We start from the raw sequence: 22,963 nt of genomic DNA, 5'->3' as shown, positions 1-22,963 counted from the left end.
CACTCAAAAGTTTTAAAAACACGCGCCATATTTGTAGTTCTTCTGTAAATCTAAGTAGTTCAAGTCCAGTGAAAAACCTTTAATGGAGCAAAGTCAGCAGCAAAAGTTAGTTTACGATAACAAAACAACATCTAAAATTAACAATTAAATAAAGGAGTTTTGTTCATTATTTCTCTGTAGGATCAACTGATGACCAGCTGCTCTGTCTTCCCTCATTAATATTATATATAATAGATGTAATACAGTCCAAATAAAGCTTCTGACGGAGTACTAACAGGCTGCTCCAAGCTGTTTACTGTAGACATGGGTTTACTTTCCTTCCACTGCTGCAGAATAACTGAAAGTTGTGAAATAATGAACAAAACTCCTTCATTTAATTGTTAATTCTAGATCTAAGAGTGTCTGTTTTGGTGACTTTGGTAACTTTTGCTGCTTACTTTGGTACCATTTAAGGTTTTTCACTGGACTTAAACTACTCATTTTTACATAAGAACTACAAACATGGCGGCTGTTCTTAAACTTCTAACTGGTAGTGTGTTATCCATCTTCGCAGAGAAAAATCTATCCACACAGACAATGATACACACGGCATTATGGGAACTGTAGTTGCACTCAATTATTCTGAAAATAATAAATTATTATCATAATAAGTTTTCCTCTATTTTATCATGCGGGTTTTTTTTTTTTTAATGGAGCAGCTGAGGCCTGAAATTAATTTGTGAATTTATATAAATGTCTGTATTCATTGGCAGTTGACTTAAAACTAATTTTTAATGATGTATCTCATTCATTTCTGACTCCTGCTCTCTGATCACTGTGTTGTAATGCAGCTGAATTCATCCTTTAGCTGCTCTCAGATTTGTCTGAGGGATGAAATTTAAACACTACGTTGACCAGCAGTCCGTTAGCGAGCCGCTGATCTGCAAAGTGAAATAAAACTGTGTGTGTGTGTGTCAGAGCTCGACCAGTCATCAGTGTGAACGCCACGTTAGACATCACGCCTCAGATCATCAACCCAGAGGAGAAGACCTGCACACTTCCTGGAACAACCACTCATGTGTCCTGGTGAGTCTGTCCTGACTGTTCTCTGAACAGTGATCATGAAGCAATGTGTTTCTTTTTGCTTCCTTTCTCCGGCCTGTCTGAAAAAACATCTTTACACATGAACACACGCGCGTGCTTTTCTGTGGATGATTGAAATTGTGATATCGTCTGAAACGAAAACAAAAAGGGAGAAAGGGAGAGTTCAGGTGCAGGAAGATCTGACTGTGTAAAGGAAATGTTGACACAGCTTTTATCAGCATGCCCTCCCGTACATCAAGTCTTCCATTTGTTATTGTAGTTGTGTTTTAAGTATAAATTAAGGGTTAACCCTATTGTTTGGTTTTTTTTGTCAGTGCTGGAAGAAGAACATTTTTCCGCCATTTAAAATCTTTTGAAAAATTCTGTCACTACTCCGGATCTCCGACTGCCACAAAATTTTCGGTAGATCATATTTGGACCAAGCTGATCAAAAGTTGCGTAAAGCTTGTTGATATCTCATTTAGCTTTCAAGATATTGACTAAAACGTTTAGAAAGGGGTGTGTCTCAGGACATAAACAGACAACAATCGGCAGGATATGTTCACATAAGTGCCTGAGACATGAGCCCTGAAAGTGTAATTCAAATTAAAGGGGGCGCTACAAGTGTATCATACAATTTAGACAATATAACAGAAGTTAATTCTCCAATCATCACACTAACGTGCAGGATATATCCTCAGAAGTAACTGGAACATGTTCTAATAATAGTAATAATAATAAAACATTTTATTTATAGGCGCCTTTCTGAACACTCAAAGTCACCTCACAAAACATAATAAAACAGTACAGCAATAATCGATAAAATTAACAACCATAATTACAGTGAATAAAATCAGGGTACAAAACAACTGGAAACAAAGATTGCTGTGATCACGTGGGATATGCCAGTTTAAAAAGATGTGTTTTCAGGCGGGATTTAAAAACGGAAAGCGAGTCAATGTTGCGGATGTCTGGTGGAAGAGAGTTCCAGAGACGAGGGGCAGAGAGACGGTCGGAGGCGATTAATGTTACGTAAATGAAAGTATGCAGACTGAGTGACATTATTAATGTGAGCTTGAAGTGAAAGTGTGCAGTCGAGGATAACACCAAGACTCTTGACCTGAGGGAGGGGAAAACTGTGGAGTTGTCAATGGTAAGAGAAAAACTGTCAGATTTAGTCAAAGTGGATTTGGTGCCAATGAGGAGAACCTCTGTTTTGTCACTGTTAAGTTTGAGGAAGGATAGGTAGAGCTGGGTGTCATCTGCATAGAAGTGGAAATGGAGGTTAAATTTACGAAAGAAAAAGTTTCATTCAAATCGACCAATAGGGGGGCGCTATAAATGCAAGAAATGGATGAGGCATAAAGTAAATGAGACTATGGCTGCTTCTCAAGTCTCTTATTTGTCTTTTCATCGCTCCTCGCTTGAACCGGAAGTTGTTCCGCTCCGCCGTCTTGCAGGCCGTCCTAAAGCTGTTATTTGTGCTCCAAGGAGCTCTGAGCGAGGATACACCAGTGCATCCTTCACGGAAGTCTTTTACTGACCGACACGCCCCCTTATTGGATAGCTGTTATATTGATTGGAAGCTGCAGCTGATCGGACTGATCTGAAACATCAGAACAGATGACATTAAACTCAAGTGTATTGCTGTCTTGTTAAAATTGTTCATTGTAGGTCTGAACAACAAAGGCCCCACACACAGCTTTATTTATTTATTAGAAAGAGTTTTGTTTATTTTATTTCTCCCGTCAACTTTTATTATGGAGACAGTTAAAGTCAGAGAGAGTCGGAGAGTCGGTCAGCAAGAAATTTCTATTCAGTCACACGTGAGGCTGCTCATTCCTGAGTTTAGTCCAAACAGAATAAAATATAGTAAACACGCAAGGAGTCGGACACTAAACTGCTAAAGTCTCTAATGAAGCGAGCAAAGCATCTGACGGAAGCAGCCGGCGGCTCCGCGAGTAAAATCAGCTGATGAAAGTATGAATGAAAGCTGCTGCTACGCTAAAACAAATTATTGGATTGAAACGATGGAACGCAGCGATCGATCGGTGACGAGTGATGTGACCTGCAAAAAAACTCTATGCAGTCGTGTTTAAGGACATCAGAAGAGGAAATAAACAGGAAGCCTAAAACTGAGCGTCATCTCTGATACAAGTTACATCATTTCAATTTCCCTCAAACATTTAACCTAATAAATCCCAAGACACCATGATCATACTCTGGGTTATTCACTAACGCATCAGAATCAATAAATCTAAATGAAGATAATATCAGCATCGTGCCTCTGAGCAGGACAAACAGTAGCTAAATACTTTTTCATGGGCAGGTGTTTGATAAACAGGTAATAGAGAATCCTGCTGCACTGAGAGACTGTGAGACTTTAGTACCAACCTTTTTATATACAGCCTATGGTACCAACACAGTGCACATGTATGTAGACACAAACGCCATCGAAAGTCTCGTCTCATTTCCTCGTCCCGTCTCTCCCGGTTTGGAAAAGACGCCAGTGAGGGAAACGTGGATGCAGTTAAGAGACTTGAGAAACAGCCTATAACTCGACATCAACATTCAGCCAATGAGAGCAGGCGGCTTCTTTTTTTTAATACAAAACGTCTCGTTGTCAGCTTGTCTTCATGCTAAGCTAACCGTCTCCTGGCTGTAGCTTCATGTTGAACGGGCAGATGTGAGCGTGGTGTCGACCCTTTCGTGAATCTCTGCCACTTACTTTTTCAGCTGTTATTTTCAGAGACGCAGAATCTAATTCTGTCATCTAACGCCGACTCCTTCCTCTCTCCTTGGTGACGCTGCAGCTGAGTGTCTGTGTGTGTTTTCCAGTTTTACGGTGAAGTACTGTCTGAAGGCCAGCGGCACCGGAGCTCCGGCTTTTCTCGGTAAGCAAAACGCCGCCTGCAGCAGTGACACACATGAAGACAGCTGACCTTTGATCAGTACAGAGCCACGTGTCCACGCTGATGATTGTGGTTCTGCCGCTTTCAAGACCGCTTCATGATCTCCTCTGTGTTTGGTCTCCCCCCAGATTTCCGTGTGGACCTGACGTTGGACCGCCTGAAGCAGAAGGAGGCGACTAAACGCGTCCTCTTCCTGCACAGTCGGACCTTTCAGTACTCAAAGAACATGGCGGTGTCCAACAGCAAAACCCCGACCTGCGAGGAGCAGTCCGTCTTCCTGCGGGTGAGAAATGGCACATTTTAAAATGAAAGAAGAAGAAAGTTCGAGCACCAGCGTGTCAAAACTGAATTATAATATTTCTGTGAAACACATGAAAACACCACAACATTTTAACTGGTTTGCATTTAGAACAAATAACAACAGATTATGTCATTATGACATTCAAGTGTTTCCAGGTGTTTCCAGGTGTGGGGAGTGTTATAAAGCCTTCGGTGTCTCAGAGGGAGCTGTGTGACGTATGATAAATGTCCTCGAGTGATGTCACTTGAGTCGGCGTCGGCTGAAGACTACGAGTCTGAAACTAATCTGTTGGTGAGAAGTCAGAAAGACGTGAGCTCACAGACTCTGCAGCTGCTGCATTAGCCTCTGCTGGCATAACACCCCCCCATATGTGGCACGCAACTGTCAGAGGCAGACTTGCATTGTGGGTAAAGTAGGCGGCAGGTTTTGAAAAGGAAAAACAGTGTGTGAAATGCACCGCACGGTACCAGCTCCACTCGCCTTTGTTTGGTTTTTCCGCTGTTTCGTATCACCTCCGTCAAGGTTCCAAGCGAGCGGAGGGAAACTAAAATGTGACGTGAAAACACGACAGGCTGCTGATTGGTCAGAGAGAATCGTCACTATTCACTGCATCATCATTCGCGCCAGACAGAGGCCAGCAACAGTTTTATATTTTACAAGTTTCATACGTTATTTCATCACTAAATCCACTTCTGAAGTTTTGAGATGAGAAATCAGCTGTGTAGATTTCGAATATTGACAGTTTTAGGAGAAGTGATGGCCAAACAAAAATGCGCTTGAAGGTTTTCAGAGTTGAGGAGCTCCGCAAGTGGCTGCGGGGGAAGCCTGCGGCGACCCGCGGGAGGAGCGTGTGAGGCCGAGCCAAGACCAGTTCCCCACATTACACGACACACAATAAAATGTGGAACGAGAATTAAGTGCTAATTCATTTGTGATTTAAATTAAATCTTTATTTCTTTTTCTTTCTTTCTAAGTGGCGGTAAAAGTTAATAACGTGGTCCCAGCCGTCTCCGTAAGGTCGCACTGCAGAATTTACAGCCACATCTTCTCCTCTCTGCCTCATTCACTTTCTTGGAGTGAAGGGCGGCGGGGACAGCAACCGTTAACGGGAACAACACATGATTTATTAGGTTTTACATCCAATCAAAGTTGGGATGTTAACAAATAAATCAGACAATGCAAAAGCAATTTATTGATATTCCCAAAGTTACGGTCTTGACTGGTCTTGAAATAAAATCCCGAGTCCTCAATGTCCGTCGAGACCGACACCATCAAGAAGAGGTCTTAGACCGGTCTACAACACGAGTGTGAAATAAAAAAGAGGATATCTCTGTTCTGCTGCGTAGATTTTGAGCGTTTTTCTTTTAAACGATGAGTCTACATGTCGATATCATCAGCTGTTGTGAGCTAACTGCAGATAAATCTGTAGCTGCGTTTATAACAGCTGAAAAATGGCAATTAAAAAAGAAACAGAGAGACGGATCCTTCAGTCATGTTATGAGTGTTGTCCTTGCATCTCTTGTCCACCAGAGGGCGCTCTGCAATCAGCTGGACTTAACCTCAAACAACACATGTTGGGGAGAATCTTTGTTCTTGTTATGAAAAACAGGATTTTACAGCAAGAGCTGAAGTGTGTTTCCGTCTCTCTCCCAGGACGACCGTGAGTTTCGGGATAAGATCACTCCCATCTCCGTGGCCATGGAGTACAGTCTGGACTACCAGCGGGCTGCAGACCCAACCGGACTGCTGCCCATCCTCGACATATCGGCCCCGACCGACGTCACCAAGCAGGTAGCGCCTCGTGTGTCCCGTCTGTGAAGCGGTTTCACAAAGACTGTTTGGCCTCTTTATTCTTCTTCTCTCTGTTCCCTCAGGCTCACATCCTGCTGGACTGTGGAGAGGACAACATCTGTAAACCGGACCTGAAGCTGTCGGTGAAGAGGTCTGAGATATTCTGTCGTGAAGTGGCGCTTTATAAACAGATTTTAATAGGAATAAAAAGCCACGTCTGTGTTTTATCTCCATTAAAACGATAATAACAAATTTATTTCCACACTTGCGTAGTTGAACCAGGACTCAAACATTTCAGGACAATTAGAACTAATGCATAAATAATAATTTATAAATAAGGTGATGTTTGTCTGAGTGTTTCTGTGCGTGTTGTCATTCTTTGTGTTGCTGCAGCGACCGGGAGCAGATCTACATCGGCGACGAGAACGCTCTGACTCTGGAGATCAGCGCTGAGAATCAGGGAGAGGGAGCCTACGAGGCCGAACTCCACGTCTACCCTCCACAGCAGGCCGACTTCACCGGCGCCGTCCGCAGTCAGGTGACTCCCTCGCGGCTTTAGGGTTCCTCTGAACGGATGTCAGTACTGAGGTCTCGGGTTACCTTCAGTGACTCGTTCACAGAACCTGTCGGTGGCTTTAGCTCGACAGATAATAACAGTCACAGACGGGTTCAGGTTCCTTTTATTGTCAACCAAACTTCAACCAACCCTGTCGGAGCAGAACAAGCAAGAGAAACATGACACTACAAAATATGAAGAGTTTGAGTTAAACTAAAATATGGTTTTAAATATAATAATAAAAAAAATATATATATATAAAGTTGCAGATTACTATAATCTATAAAACAGGTGGTAAAGCGACGAGTGTTGTGTTTTCACAGACCCTCAGCAGGCTGTCCTGCGCTTACAAGAAGGAGAACCAGACCAAGATGGTGGTGTGCGACCTGGGAAACCCCATGAAGGGAGGAACCAAGGTCAGTGAACGCATCTCATGCTGCATTCAGAGCGATTTAGGAGCTGATGTGACGTGTTGTGGGCAGATGGTGGAGTTTTATCTAGAAGCTGTCAATTATAAAAGATACGAGATGTTTTGCTGCCCGCAGGACGAACGTCTCTGTGTCTGAAGAACATTAAAGATATAATGTGTGTAGACCTTTGTGATGTTCCAGCAGTGCAGGAAAGGAAACTCAGATTAAAGCCTGTGTTAATATGTTTACACATGGCGGGCCCCGGGGACCCGTCCCCCGGCCACCTTTGGCCTGGCTCTGCTCCACATGTTGGATCCTAACACGATGTTCTCCTCTGTCTCCTCCTGCTTTCTGATTGGTCCCTTGCTGTCTCTTTCTGTGCTGTGATTGGCCAGGTGCTGGCAGAGCTGCAGTTCAGCGTGCACCAGCTGTCGGAGGAGGACACCTCAGTCCGGTTCGACCTGCAGATAGTCAGGTACGGTCCGTCCTCGCCTGGACCCGTTGAGCCTGACCGACGTCCTTCATGACTCGCATCTAAACACACAGACAGGAAACACAACAAGCCGCTCGTCCTAACTGCAGAACCTGCCGGAGAATCTTCCTGTTCTTGAGTTTTCCTCAGGATCAAAGTGACCCGGGGTCAGCAGTCCGTACCTCCATGCTAACTGCTAATTCAGCTACGTTTGTAGCGGCCCCTGTCCAATCAGAGCCGAGATGAGACCCGGTCGTCTCATCAGCATTCAGCAAAGCAGAGCTGCTTTTCTCCTGACGCTCATTTAAATCACAAACACAGCCAGCCTTTCCTCTGAGAGTCTGAATCTGTCGGTGGGAGGGAGGGCGGCATGTTAATGACGGGCTCCTTCAGTGTTCGGCGGTCCTTTACCTCGGGCTGTTTGGACCGGAGGAGACGTCTTCCAACAAACACATTCAGTTTTTAAACAATAAACCCTCTCTGCGGCTCTCCTTCCTGTGGACGTTGAATAAAAGCCTCTGCTACGTGATTAGAATCTGTATATCTGTATATTTATTTATGCAGCAGTGAGCGTCTGCGTCGCCGCTCACCCACGGCCCCTTGGCGAGCAGGTCAGCGGTCGCCTCATAATCTGGGTCTGAATTTTCCGTTTATTCATTTAGCTGACGTTTTTATGTGGGAGGTCGCACGCCTCTGGAGCAACTAGGGGTCAGAGACGCATTGGTGGATGTCGCAGTGGGGAAATTAACCCAGGTCTGCGTCTTATCCACTGCGCCATCTCCCCCGCCTTGTAATTCATTGTTGTTTACAAAGTAACGGCTGTAATCGGCGTGCATGTCGCTCAGCTCATCAGCTGTTATCACCGTCTGAAGAGCAGCTTTGGAAACTTTTATTTGCGGTCCGCACAGAGCCTAAAAACATTTTTTAAATACAAATCCCAAAATGTATTTCACCTCCCCCACTGGCGTTCCAGCGCATCACGATGCGTTTCATCAGTCATGTGTCTTAAAAAACGAAAAAGACATCTACTAAAACGGCCGCGTGTTGCAGCCTGAAGGGTTAAGTCGGGGTTTCATTTTGTGGCGTCAGAAGCTTAAAGCTCCTTCTGCTTGATGGATTTATCATCGATTAAAAATGTAATCAAGTCAATCACAATAAAAGGCTGTGATTAATCATGATCGTGTTTGAGGGAGGTGGGAGGAAAGAAATGCTGAGAAACTTTATATTTTATTTTATTATAACATCTTAACTAAGGCAGCGTGCTTTGACTTTTGGTTTGAGCTTCGGTTTTAACGTCTGGAAGATTTTTAAAACGTGATTTGCCATCGTGATGTTTCTGCTAACGGGAGGAAGTTGGGGACAAGCAGAATAACACCCTAACAGCGACAGCCCTGGTTTGTAGTTCATGGTATTTAACACAATTCATTGCAGCCGTTCGGGATTCAAATCCGGATTTCTCTTTTCCATAAATGTCAGTAATGTTAATGACTAATGTAAAGTCGCGTCCCAGGACAAGAGGCCGAGCGGTCTGAGCCTCCTCACGCCTTCACTCCCTTTATTCAGACTTTTGAAACTCTACCTGCACTGTGTTAAATGTTTCCATGATCACAAAGAAGTCCTGAATGAAATAAACTCTGTATCTTGGAAGGCAGCGGCTCCACCCTGTGGCTGCTTCAGGCACCGCAGCCACAGACCCGCTGTGACGGCTCTTGGAGTGTGCTCCTGAATTCATTTCTGTTTGTTTGTTTTTATCTAACCAGCTCTAACCAGTTCAACAACACCAGCCCTCGAGTGTCCAGCACCACCAAACTGGCTGTCCTCGCCAAAGTCTCCATCAGAGGGTAAAACACACACAGCCACGTTTCCCTTCAGAGGACGTTACAGAGACTTCCTCTAACCCTGAACCTTAAACCAATGCTGCGCCTCCCTCTGAGGTCTGAACTCAAACACTGTGCCTGTTTGTTTCCTCAGGTCGTCGTCTCCCAGCCAGGTGCTGCTCCCCATCGCCAACTGGGTGGTGAAACAGCCTCCTGTGGTCGGAGACGACATCGGACCGCAGATACTTCAGGTCTACGAGGTACAAACGCAAGTTTAAACTCAGTCTGAAGTGTTGTGCAAAGAGGGAGCAATGAAAGACAGCAGCGTCTGTTCAGTGTAATGCGTAATGATCCGTCCTGCTCTCAGCTGCAGAACAACGGGCCCAGTACGTTCAGTAAGGCGGCGCTGGAGGTGCTCTGGCCGTACCAGTACAAGAACGGCTCGCTGCTCTACATCACCAGCTTCGAAACCGAGGGACCAATCAACTGCACCACGGACATGGAGATCAACCCGCTCAACGTCTCGGTACAAACACACACATATGTTGTGATTGATGAAAGCAGGGATCAGTAAAGTCAGGAACCTCTCAGGCTCTGACACCAGACGGGTTATTAAACAGGACCAGTCTGTGTTTTACTGCAGTAAACGTACGTGAGAAACCAGAACCTAAAGTAATAAAGCAGTAAAATGTTGTACTTCTTCTTGCTGCTGCAGCTCATTCTGAACTGTTTCAAACTGCAGCTGATTCTTTTCATTCCGGATCAATCTGCTCATTATTTCCTCCTTTTTTTAAAATCACTTTCTGTGTTCGGCCTAATGAGTCCGAATAAATCACGTCGACGTGTCGGCAGTGTGGAAGCATTTTAAAGTGTCCATTAAAAGTAAACTGACTGATGTCGGGCCCCGGACCCCCCCAGCATAGTCTCTCCACATCCTGTGGGAAACATGAGGAGAAAACTCATTTTGACTGTTTAATTTATGCAATGGTAAAAATAAAAGAGGCAAAAATGTGAATGTACCTGTTCGGTACTCGGGAAAGTTTTTCATGACATTCGGTTTCGGTGCATCACTAGTTTGTTTGGTTTGTAAAGATTAACCCAGAGTCCAAAGTGACCCCTTCACAACGCAACAACTTTAAAGGAGAAGCTGAAACATCAGCGTGTTTAAACTGTTGGAAGTTTAATTCAATCATTCATTTTAATTGATAACATCAGATTTTATAAACTCTTCATGTGTAAAGTTACTAAAGCTGTCAGATAAACTGTGAACTAAAAACACTCAAGTACAAGTACTTCAAATGTTTACTGAAGTACAATACTTGAGTAAATGGACTTTTTTTCCCCCTCAAAGATAAAATAAATATCAGAAAACCAAATTGTGTGTGTGTATTAGAACCCGATGGCCCCGGCGAAGAACACCAGCGGGGTTCCACCCAGAGAACACGAGGGACGGAACAAAAACCACATCCGCAAGAGAGACCTGGAGTCGAGAGACACGCAGAGCGACCTGCAGACACTGGTACGCGCACACACACACAGAGCTGTAGGTGTAATGCGACGCCTCGTCCTCAGCTGCTCATGGTGAGCAGGTAAAGCTACCAGGAAGTGGCCCAGGGAGGCTCATCCTCCAGGTTGGTGATGTAGTCACCACGGTAAGATCTTTAAAGACCAGACGGGAGAAAAAGAGCTTTACTAGAGGCAAAAATAAAAATAAGGGGCCGGTTGCACAAAAAAAACTTAAGTTAAGATTTTCCTTAAAGTCTGAGTTGCACAAAACACCCTTAAATCTTCTCCTTAATGTTTCCTTAAAATGTTCACTTAAGTGTGTGATGTTTTCTCCTTATCTTGGTCTTATACTTAAGGAATCCCTTAAGTGTGTTAAACTGTTGCACAAAAGACCTCAGCAACCAAACTAAGGAAAATAATTTAAGGGACCTCTGGCTTTATCTTAACCGCAACACGGTTGAGTTTATGGCGATAAATGAAGAAAATGTACGTATCCTGAGATCCGGGAGAATCCAATGGATGCACTAAACGATGAGCAAAACAAGAAGGCTGTCAAATTTATCGCCAGCTAGCAAAATGGTCTAGTTTATATCTGTAGCCTGAATAAAGTTATTCTCACCAGTTGATTCCTTTTTATAATTAGTGATCTCTTTTTTGGCAACAACATACTTATTTTGGATCCCCTGGATGAACCTCTTCACAAGACTCTTAGCGATTTCCTCCCACATTTGATGATTTTTTCCGACCGCTGAGAGTTGAAAAATGTTCAACTTTGGGAAAAACGCTGCGCTCGTCACGGCCACTTTTTTACCCAGCCGTCCGACCACAGTGCAGGAGGGGCGGGACAAATACCCTGGAAGTGGGTTTCGTCCAGCTCTTGGACCAAACGGTTGGTACTCGCTGAGATGTTTCCTCGCCCACAAAATCTCATGAACCCACATGCGGCGAGTCCGTCCTCCCTGTCTACCTGCTTCAGCCTTCTCTTCATACAGAGCGAGTGCTCTACTAAAGTTCGGTAGAACTACTTGCACAGATTTTTATGTATCATATCAGCTGGTAAAAAACATTTAAAGGGATTCTGTGCAACACCAGTAAGTACATTCTTCAGCTAAGGAGAAACTAAGACTTAAGGATCACACTTAAGAAAAAACTTAAGGTTTCTTGTGCAGTCGGCCCCTGGACTCCGTCTCTGAGCACAGAGGGAACTGACAGGATCACTTTGATGGTCAGAGCACCAGGTGTGTGCTGCTGATTATTCATTAGTGTGTGTGTGTGTGTGTGTGTGTGTAGGACTGCACCACAGCAAAGTGTCTGCACCTGAAATGTCAGGTCGGTCGTCTGGAGAGGACGAAGAACGCCATCCTCTTCATCTACTCCAGACTGGACGTCAACAACTTCCTCCAGGTAAACAACCTTTAAGGACATTTTATTTATTTGCCTTTAAACAGGAAGTCCCGTTGAGATCGGCCGGTCGACCAGGTCATAAAGCGCATCACGGTGAGAACAGGAACCAGAGAGCATGTTTCCAGTGTAGATGCATCACAGTAAGGCGCCGATAAAACAAAGGAGTGTGTCCCGCTGTTATGATTATAAATCAGACAGAAAAACCTGCTTCTCATTCTGTTCGTTTGTACTCACAGTTTGTTCGGATTCATTTATTAAAATTAAACAGGATGTGTTCAAACTTTCTGGGTTCTGTTTCCAGACAGCGATTAATCTTAAAAGTTAAGAAAGTTTTTAAGTGTTTACACGTGTTTCCCAGAGCAGCACATGTGGAGGGCAGCTTCTGGTTAGCTTAGCTTAGCATAATCCAAATCAGAAACAGGTTTATTGGCAAGTAGGTTTTCACGTTCAAGGAATTTGTTGCCATAACGGTCAAAAACACGAGTAATACCATAAATATAAAACATAAATAAGTGAAATGTGTTTGTGTTAAAGTGTACAGTGATGTGCAAACGTTCACAGCATAGAGAAAATGCAGGATTAACAACTGGTGGAAGCTGTTGTTACACATCTGGAGATGATTGATTGCAGATCTTTCAGACATGTGATCTTGTTTTGTTTTCTGTCTTTACAGCCGGAGAATCAGAATCTTTCATATATGGTTCGATCTACGGCCTCCTTCACTGTCATCGAGATGCCGTACAAGAACCTGCCGTCGGATCTCCCGTCCAACACCACCGCTGTAAGAGACTCTCACTCCGACGGGCAGCCAGCTGACAGAACGCCACCAAACGGCTGCTGCACTTTCATTTACAGAAACGTTTCTTTAAGCTCGTTATAAGCCGTGTTCCTGCTTATAGATGCTAAACAGAGGAGGTTAACCGGTAATACACTGGTTAACTTTGATTTGTGAATTTCAAACCAATAGCAAGCCGCGCTGACAGAGCTGATCTGCGAGTGGACGGAGGAAGCTATCGTAGCTTATCAGCTGTGTGTTGCCCTCTCGTAATATGGAGCCGTTGTGAATGACTGGACTAGCGGCAGCACGTTTCTGGCTGGTGTGTTGGCGGCTAGTTCGCCGACCACGTCACCGAACAGCAGTTCACTGTGAAACACAGACCTCCTTTCTTCATAACCCAGAGCTGTGAAATCAGCAGGTTGGCACTGTGGCTAAAGAAGCTACAGCAGTAGTAGCATTAGCGTTGGTCACTAGACTTTGCTCTGATGTTACTGGGTTTGGTTTCATAAAACAACTCTTAAGTGTTTTGCACAAAAGTGAAGCATGACAGGAGGAAAACACCATCGAGGTCCTGCTCACCTACATCCTGATGACAACAGGCCTCTGCTACCTTACATGCAGATTTAATTGTTGAGTTTCTCTAAATATCATCACAGAGTACAGACTAGACCTGCTCTTTTATGAAAAGCGCTCTGAGATAACTGTTGTTGTGATTTGAATTACAGAAACAATATTACGCATTACACAGTCCATATTTACTGAAATACTTAAGTATACGTTCATCTTTCTCTCCTCTTTCCATTGCTTTAGATGTAAACTGTTGCTTTATTCATTATTTCTGCGTCTCTGCAGCCACAGTCTGACGGGTGTTTAAAGGTTGACTGTGTTTTCAGGTGAGCGTGTCGGTGATGTGGGTGGCCGACGCTCCTCAGCCGGTTCCCGGCTGGGTGGTGGCTCTGGCTGTGCTGGCGGGACTGCTGCTGCTGGCGCTGCTCATCTTCATCATGTACAAGGTGAGACACAAACAGGGCCGAGGAAGGAGGGGGGGGGTCGACGGAGAGGCTTTACTGTGCGTTTCCAGGTGTTTAAAAGGGTCTCAGAGGGATCTGTGTGACGTCTGATACAGGAAAGAAGTGAGCTCGGGCGACATTAGCCGTTACTGGGATAACACACCACAATCTACCACACAGCTGGCAGAGGGAGAGCTGTATTGTGGGTAATGTAGGCGGCAGGTTTCGACAAGGAAGAAGAATGTGTGGAATAAAAAGCAGGGTATCTCAAGTTCTGCTGCGTCGATTTGGATCGTTTTTAACGGACCGTCGTGAGTGGGGTTGGGTATCGTTTGGATTATTTTACGATTCAGGTGCCAAAACTGATACTTTAAAAAAGGTTCCGATGCCAAAAGTGATACTTTGAAAAAGGTTCCGTTGCCAAAACTGATACTTTAAAAAGGTTCCGATGCCAAAATTGATATTTTAAAAAAGGTTCCGTTGCCAAAAGTGATATTTTTAAAAAGGTTCCGATGCCAAAAGTGATACTTTTAAAAAGTTCCATTGCCAAAAGTGATATTTTAAAAAGGTTCTGTTGCCAAAAGTGATATTTTTAAAAAGGTTCCGATGCCAAAAGTGATACTTTTAAAAAGGTTCCGATGCCAAAAGTGATACATTAAAAGGTTCCGTTGCCAAAAGTGATATTTTAAAAAGGTTCCGTTGCCAAAAGTGATACTTTTAAAAAGATTCCGTTGCCAGAAGTGATACTTTAAAAAGGTTCCAAGGTTCCGATGCCAAAAGTGATACTTTTAAAAAGGTTCCGATGCCAAAACTGATAGTTTAAAAAAGGTTCCGTTGCCAAAAGTGATATTTTTAAAAAGGTTCTGTTGCCAAAAGTGATATTTTTAAAAAGGTTCCGATGCCAAAAGTGATACTTTTAAAAGGTTCCGATGCCAAAAGTGATACTTTTAAAAAGGTTCGATGCCAAAAGTGATACTTTAAAAAAGTTCCGTTGCCAAAAGTGATATTTTTAAAAAGGTTCTGTTGCCAAAAGTGATATTTTTAAAAAGGTTCCGATGCCAAAAGTGATACATTAAAAAGGTTCCGTTGCCAAAAGTGATACTTTTAAAAAGATTCCGTTGCCAAAAGTGATACTTTAAAAAGGTTCCAAGGTTCCGATGCCAAAAGTGATACTTTTAAAAAGGTTCCGATGCCAAAAGTGATACTTTAAAAAAGGTTCCGATGCCAAAAGTGATATATTAAAAAGGTTCCGATGCCAAAAGTGATACTTTAAAAAGGGTCCGATGCCAAAAGTGATACTTTAAAAAGGGTCCGATGCCAAAAGTGATACTTTAAAAAGGGTCCGATGCCAAAAGTGATACTTTTAAAAAGGTTCCGATGCCAAAAGTGATACTTTTAAAAAGGTTCCGATGCCAAAAGTGATACTTTAAAAAAGTTCCGTTGCCAAAAGTGATATTTTTAAAAAGGTTGTTGCCAAAAGTGATATTTTTAAAAAGGTTCCGATGCCAAAAGTGATACTTTTAAAAAGGTTCCGATGCCAAAAGTGATACTTTAAAAAGGTTCTGTTGCCAAAAGTGATACTTTAAAAAGGTTCCGTTGCCAAAAGTGATAGTTTAAAAAGGTTCCGTTGCCAAAAGTGATATTTTTAAAAAGGTTCTGTTGCCAAAAGTGATATTTTAAAAAGGTTCCGATGCCAAAAGTGATACTTTTAAAAAGGTTCCGATGCCAAAACTGATAGTTTAAAAAGGTTCCGTTGCCAAAAGTGATATTTTAAAAAGGTTCCGATGCCAAAAGTGATACTTTTAAAAAGGTTCCGATGCCAAAAGTGATACTTTTAAAAAGGTTCCGATGCCAAAAGTGATACTTTAAAAAAGTTCTGTTGCCAAAAGTGATATTTTTAAAAAGGTTCTGTTGCCAAAAGTGATATTTTTAAAAAGGTTCCGATGCCAAAAGTGATACTTTTAAAAAGGTTCCGATGCCAAAAGTGATACATTAAAAAGGTTCCGTTGCCAAAAGTGATACTTTTAAAAAGATTCCGTTGCCAAAAGTGATAGTTTAAAAAGGTTCCAAGGTTCCGATGCCAAAAGTGATACTTTTAAAAAGGTTCCGTTGCCAAAACTGATAGTTTAAAAAAGGTTCCGTTGCCAAAACTGATAGTTTAAAAAGGTTCCGATGCCAAAAGTGATATATTAAAAAGGTTCCGATGCCAAAAGTGATACTTTAAAAAAGGTTCCGTTGCCAAAAGTGATACTTTAAAAAAGGTTCCGATGCCAAAAGTGATACTTTAAAAAAGGTTCCGTTGCCAAAACGGATACTTTAAAAAGGTTCCGTTGCCAAAAGTGATACTTTAAAAAAGGTTCCGATGCCAAAACGGATACTTTAAAAAGGTTCCGTTGCCAAAAGTGATACTTTTAAAAAGGTCTGGAGTCTGTTACGGGACACTCACAGCTCATCTGTCCTGTTTTAACTGTCTTGTTTTTCTGTTTTTTGTTGTATGTTTATAAAATGGTCGGTTTTTATTTATCAGTTTCGACTTAAAAAAAACTAACCCGACAACAACACTTTAAACACAAATGTAAAATGCTAAACTCATCAGCCCCCACTGTTTCTTCTCTTCCTCTTCAGCTGGGATTCTTCAACCGGGTCCGCCCCCCCCAGGAGGACTGCACTGAGAAGGAGCAGCTGCAGCCGGAGGAGAACGGCAACACTGACACCTAGAGGCCGAGCTCTGCCTGTACAGAAAGCTTTGGGGTTAAACGGCCGTTTAGAGAAAGTCACTGTTTTCACTGTTGGATGCAGATCATGGTACTGGATGTGTTTTTTTGTTTTTGTTTTAACTGGTCATGTTATGTTTGTGCCAAAAGAGAAGCTCCGCCTGAGTTACACTGGTCACAGATGGAAGTCTTTAACATTTTAACATTAGTTAAACTTTGGGAAATCCTCTCTGAGAGTCACATGTTCAGTCTGGTGCCACGCTCATGACGTAAAGATAGAGACGTAGAGATAGAGAGAAGATCGTTCGTCTGCACCAGAGCTTTGGGAGTTTGGCCTGATATTTAATTTGCACTTTTTTTTGTGTCCAAACCCCAAACGATTGATGAACTGTTGACACTTATTGCCCAGAAAAAGTCCAGAACTGCTGATAAAGTCATTTCTTGGATCAAACACTGTTTTCTGAGAGACTTTTGTACAGAACAGGGAGGTGATCCTCTCTGGGTTTCACTACGGGGGAGGAAGATCTGGACTCGCAGGGTTAAGTCTCTTTTATACTTCTGCGTCGAGTCGGTGGCATGGCCAACGTGCAGCCCCGTCCCCTCCTCCAGAGCCTGACGTGCACCTCCTCAAAAATGTAACTACACGTCGGGGCAACGCGGACCATAAGAACTGTGATTGGTCGGCTGGGTAGCCACGCAGTGCCTCAGAGCCGACAGGAAGTGCTCCGTGCTTTGGAGGAAATTTTAGTAGCGGCCGGTCCAGCGGCTATAACACGGTGGATCAATATATTTGAGCGCCACACCCCGAGCGACATGACTCGTTTCACCATCGGACTGTGATCCATTCGGTCGATAACATTTGGCCACACCAGCCGCACCTATACAGTTTTACAAACATCAACACAGTGGACGCTGTAGCGCCACCGCCAACTAGCGTTCTGCGGTGTAATTGCAGAACGACACAGACGCAGAGGGATAAATAAGGCTTAAGCCTGTGTTGAGTCTATGCCGTAGCCTTCAGCCCACGCATTTATACTTGTGCGTTGGTGTCTGAGTCATTCTGCAATTACACCGCCAAACGCTAGTTGGCGGTGGCGCTACAGCGTTATATCTTCCTGTTTAGCCCTCCGCTAACTCGAATGGGAGTAAAATAATCATTGTGCAGCTCTTCTAGACTTTCCAAATGTTATCGGACCGGATGCGTGAAATTCTGGCAGTGAAGTGAGTCCTGTCGAGAGGGCAAGGTTACTGTCGTTAACTAAAACTAATGAAATAACTAAAACTAGGTGTGAAAAAACATTTTTGTTACCTGAAATAAAATAAAAACAAGCCTTTGGGAAAAAAACAATTACTGAAACGTTACCATCTGTTTGAAAAACTCGCCGAAATAAACGTCTTTTTATGTCACAGAGCCGACGTGAGCCGAGTTTTTTTTGGTGGATATGAAATCCAGTCTCTTTTTTAGTCCACGCAGAAAGTCTAAAACTAACTAAACTAAAACTGAGCATTTTCAAAAAATAAACTAAACTGGCAAACCTGCTTGAAAGACTAATTCAAATTAACTGAAAGTCAAAACGAAACAAAAATAAAAACCTAATCATAGAGAAACTATAAAAAACTTGCTCTGCGATTGTGACGCTCACAAATATTGATCTTGTTATAGCCGCTGGTTTGGCCGCTACTAAAATTGGCTTCAAAGCACAGAGCACTTCCTGTTTGCTTGGAGAAAATGCCGCCAAGCCGACCAATCGCACTTCTGCGTCGCCCTGACGTGTAGTTACATTTTTGGGCAGGTGCAGTCAGGCTGCGACGTAGCTTCAACGCAGAAGTATAAATGTGGCTTTAGCTTCCACACTGCGTTGGCTGCTCCTCCCAGACTCCACGTGAAACACTGAAAACACCCAAAAACAAACAAACAGTTTAAAAATCTCGACTCGATTTATCAAAATGAGCCAAAAAACAGTGAAATATTTTGCTTATGAACGAGTGATTAATGTGTGCGTCTGAATAAGGCTGATGAGCCGCATTCAGGTGTCTGTTCCTGGATACAGGTGGTGTAGTCTGATATGGGGTGTTATTATATATTGACCCTGATAAAGTTTTCCTGCTCTGTGGGTGTGGGTCGTCACTGCTCAGCTTCGGGAAGCTGCTTTGGTGATTTTCAGTAATTTGTTTGTGTCCCGTTCATTTCAGCTCCATCAAACTAAACAATGCTCAGGTGGAAAATCAGTGCAAGTGATGAGTTCTTGTGTTGGAAAGACGTTAAGCTAACGTTAGCAGCTCTGTCCGGATCTTTTTATTAACTCTACCTGTCAGACGTTTTAGAACAGCCGCCATGTTTGTAGTTCTTCTGTAAATGTGAGCAGCTAAAGTTCAGTGAAAAACCTTAAATAGAACCAAAGTCAGCAGCAAAAGTTAAAACAACATTTACGCCATCAAAACAAGACATTTTCAGATCTAAATTTAACAACTAAATGAAGATGTTTTGTTCATTATGTCACGGTAGGATCAACTGATGACCAGCGTCTCTGTCTTCCCTCATTAATATTATATATAATAGATGTAATTTGAATTAACAGGCTGCTCCAAGGTGTTTACTGTAGACATGAGTTTACTTTCCTTCCACTGCTGCAGAATAACTGGAAGTTATTAACTCATTACTTCTAAATCTCTGAAATTTACATTATTTCTCAGTTTTTCTGACCTGAACATTGTCTTTACCTTCTTTTGGTTATTCTGCTGCTAAAACTAAAACTTCTGTCCTGTAGTGTAAATCTGAGACAGATACGGCCGCCAAACACGTCAGTTTGAGAAAACATGTTTTCAGGTCAGACGTCACAAAACGCTTCACAGTGGAAGGAGACACGATATCGAAATAACAGAATTGAGATTAAAAACAAATAAGTAAAACTAGAATCTAAGCAGGTGTGTCGTCACATCTCATGTTTGAGGCAGCTCCACGTTACAGCTGAGAACAAGCTGTTAATGTAATAATCAGTTCACCGGGACTAACTCGCTCTCCACTGCAGTACAGTGCTGCCTCTTTGTTAGCATTAGCTTCAGTCTGTTTAGCATCGAGTGTTTATTCAAGATCACATTTACAACATTCTCGAAATCTGTCGGCGTTGTCGTTTTAAACTGTTAGAAAGATGGACTGGCGTAGCAGCAGGAACTAAAGAGGGCGGGGCTTAACGAGCAGTTGCACTGAGGCGCCTTTGCTCTTCCACATGTTTGATTTTTGTAATTTTAAAAAAAAATAGTATTTGTCGTCAGATTTCAGAGTCGTTTCCGGCAGCGAAAATGCAACATGGTCTGAAAGCAGCAGGTTTATGTTTCGTGTGTGTGTGAATATATATATATAAAAAACAAGATAAAAAAGACGTTGCTATGAATTTTACCCATATTGGGTTTGTGTCATCAAATAATGTTGAAGGTTGGCGATTATTCTAAAAGTCTATTAATCCAGTAAATGGTGAAATAACTTTGGCTTCTTATCTGCTGCTTCCCTGTTTGAAGATCCTGCGCTGCCGCCGCCGCCGCCACCAGAAGTCACCGTTAGCAGGCTCCTGGTTTCTGGGTTTAGGGATGCTCTGATGCTGTTTTCACAGAATCACTCCTGTCCTCTCACGCCGACTCGTTCACAAGTAGCTCAGCTGCTCGCAGTGTGAACGTGTTGAAGGAACACGTCGAATCACTTTCCTGCTGAGAGTCAGATATTCAGATTTAAACCACTCTCTTGGCTGTTCGCTAAATATGAAGCTACAGCCAGTTAGCTTAGCCGAAGTCCCGCCACTCGGCAGCCATCCTGGTAACGGCTCCTGGTGGTTATTTGGGACCAACTTCATTTACAGCTCTGTCCAGATACTAAACAGTACATATTCAGAATATAAGATAACACACGGGACATGTTTGGGGTCCCTGTAAAATAATTACCTCCCTTGGTAATCCGGCATCTGCTCATGTTAGCTTAGAAACTGCGACCCTGAACACGTTATATCTTGTTTTATCTGTAAAAACAAACCTAAAGGACAGATTAAGTTTGTTTGTCGATGCCTCCCAGAACAACAAATACGAGCGTTTCTTGTACCAGTTCAGCGACTGGACTTTCATTATTATTATTATTATTATTGTAGTCACATGACATCAAACGCATGGTTAATGTTGTGAAACACTCGCAGTTTGGTTAGGTTTAGGAAAGCTTTGTGGTTTGGTTTAAAGTAAGTTCATTACATAACTCAGAATTTGACAGAATTTAAAAAATGGTATTTAACTTAAAATTCACTTTAGAGAACATAAGCCCCGCCCCTTCCGGTGGACCACCATGGGACCTTACTTCGGAAAAAATAAGTACGTTATTCAACGGCAAAAGACAACTAATTGTTTCATCCCGTTTGAATTGTGCTCCGAATTACACACGATTGTTTGTCAGTTTAAAATGTATATTTCAAAGTCAAAAAAGTCGCAGTTTGATGTAAAACTGTTGAAGTATAAGACTGAAAATACATAATTACAAAGACCCCAAACCCAAAAGTTGCATATGTCACGTCATAACCTTTTCTCTCCATGACTGAAGCTAACGTTTCTGAAGCTAACGTTTCTGAAGCTAACGTTACTGAAGCTAACGTCAAAGAACTGACAGGATGATGTGATAAAAGGACCAAGAGTCGTTGGATCAGGTGAGATATTTCTGCGTGTAACATGGTTATTTAGCTAGCAGCAACCAAGCAATAAACGTTAGCTTAACATTACCGCGCTAACATGTTGGTGACGTATATTGTGCAAGACGAGAAATGTAGTTCATTGAACCGTTTTCACACAAAACAACGTGTAACTTTACTGTCTAATGAAAAACTGCAGCTTTCTTAACAACAAAATTATCTTTTAAATTGACAAACAACGTGTGTAATTCAAAAATAAGATGTCTCTCACCGCTGACATACATACGTACATATTTTTCCCGAAATAAGGTCCCATGGACTTGGGCGCTCTATACCTCAACAGTTACTTGGTTTTACACGGGACTTGAAAGTCGTTCTCCTGTGTGAAAGTCCTGGATTTTACCCGTCCACCTCCTTATGCGGACTTTCTCACTAATAATACATCACCAGACTGCTATAGGTCGCTGCAATAAAAAACATAATTATGGGTCCTGAAATACTAAATACATTCATCCCATGTGGTCGTGGTCGTTATGCTAAGCTAAGCTAACCATGTGCTGATAGAGCTTCATATTAAAGAGTTTTGATATTCTAATTTGACTCTCAGCAAGAAAGTGAGAGTTTTTCCCAAAATGTTAATTATTCCTTTAAAGGCCCTGAAAACTTTCTCTATAGCAGCAAAGTTTAAAACAAACACTTTTAGCTGTTATTTATTTTAAATATTTAGTTTAACTCTCAGTAGCTCAGCTCAGCTGTGTGGGAGAGATTTGATCAGATTTGTGGCCCTGAGACATTTTTTAAGGGTCTGCTGCGTTTATGAAAGGTGATAAAGGAGAACTGGTCTCAGGAGCATCTGTGCGTCCCGACTCTGTTTTTATAAAGATATTTCTGAAGACGTCGGAGTTTGAACTGGCAGAGAGCTTTTCCCTCGTCTGCAGGGTTCAGCAGGACCGACGTCAATTCACTTTCAACGCAGTCACCACCAAAAATATTCAACAAAAGAAGCGATTTATTAAACATTCGTGGTAACTTCTCAGGACAGCTGTTAAACTTTGAACAGGAACAGTTAAAGAAAAGGTTTGGGAAAGTCTCTGAAATAAAATCAGACAGAGCTAATCAGTGATTTGAAGTCGGTCCTGCTGGTGTGTGTCTGTTTTATATTTAATACTAACACTGTCTCTTTCTTTCTGCCTCGAGAAAATATGGACTATTTTTGATGTATGTATTCTTTCACCTAGAGAATAACAATCAACACATTTCTTAAAGAGATGATTTCACCTTTTGAGCTGAAATAAACTGATTTGTTCACATTTTATTCTCTCTTTTGTCTTGATTTTGTTATTTTTAACTTGATCAGAAATACATGACAGAAGTCACAGATGGTGTTAACGACACTGTCCACTTATATATTAGTAAAATAAATTCTTACAAGACTGAAGAAGAGACGAGACTAACGTTAGCTGCTCTCTGCGATGCATACGTGTAACTTAATGCTTACGTAACCGTAATAACTTGGTGTTTGACATTTTGTTGAAGCACTCTGTAAGTTAGAAAAGTACCATAATTGTACAT

General features: G+C 42.4%; 1 protein-coding gene across 1 annotated transcript in view; it reads left to right on the top strand.

Moving 5' to 3' along the window:
* itgav (integrin, alpha V) overlaps window positions 1–22,706 on the top strand; it is a 65,376-nt gene extending 42,670 nt beyond the window's left edge. The window contains 16 exon segments of the mRNA XM_038720012.1: window positions 958–1,065; window positions 3,901–3,956; window positions 4,103–4,257; window positions 5,929–6,066; window positions 6,150–6,217; window positions 6,460–6,604; window positions 6,946–7,038; window positions 7,428–7,507; window positions 9,265–9,345; window positions 9,476–9,581; window positions 9,689–9,847; window positions 10,715–10,840; window positions 12,118–12,231; window positions 12,905–13,012; window positions 13,903–14,022; window positions 16,645–22,706. Of these exon segments, the coding sequence (XP_038575940.1) occupies window positions 958–1,065; window positions 3,901–3,956; window positions 4,103–4,257; window positions 5,929–6,066; window positions 6,150–6,217; window positions 6,460–6,604; window positions 6,946–7,038; window positions 7,428–7,507; window positions 9,265–9,345; window positions 9,476–9,581; window positions 9,689–9,847; window positions 10,715–10,840; window positions 12,118–12,231; window positions 12,905–13,012; window positions 13,903–14,022; window positions 16,645–16,737 (1,750 nt within the window). The 3' untranslated portion in view covers window positions 16,738–22,706.
* Window positions 22,707–22,963: the final 257 nt, after the last annotated feature.

The sequence above is a fragment of the Micropterus salmoides genome, unplaced genomic scaffold (assembly GCF_014851395.1).
Source record: "Micropterus salmoides isolate LMB-PRFRI ecotype aquatic unplaced genomic scaffold, ASM1485139v1 Ms_hic_scaffold_15, whole genome shotgun sequence".
Taxonomy (NCBI): Eukaryota; Metazoa; Chordata; class Actinopteri; order Centrarchiformes; family Centrarchidae; genus Micropterus; species Micropterus salmoides.
This window is presented reverse-complemented; position numbering and strand designations above follow the sequence as displayed.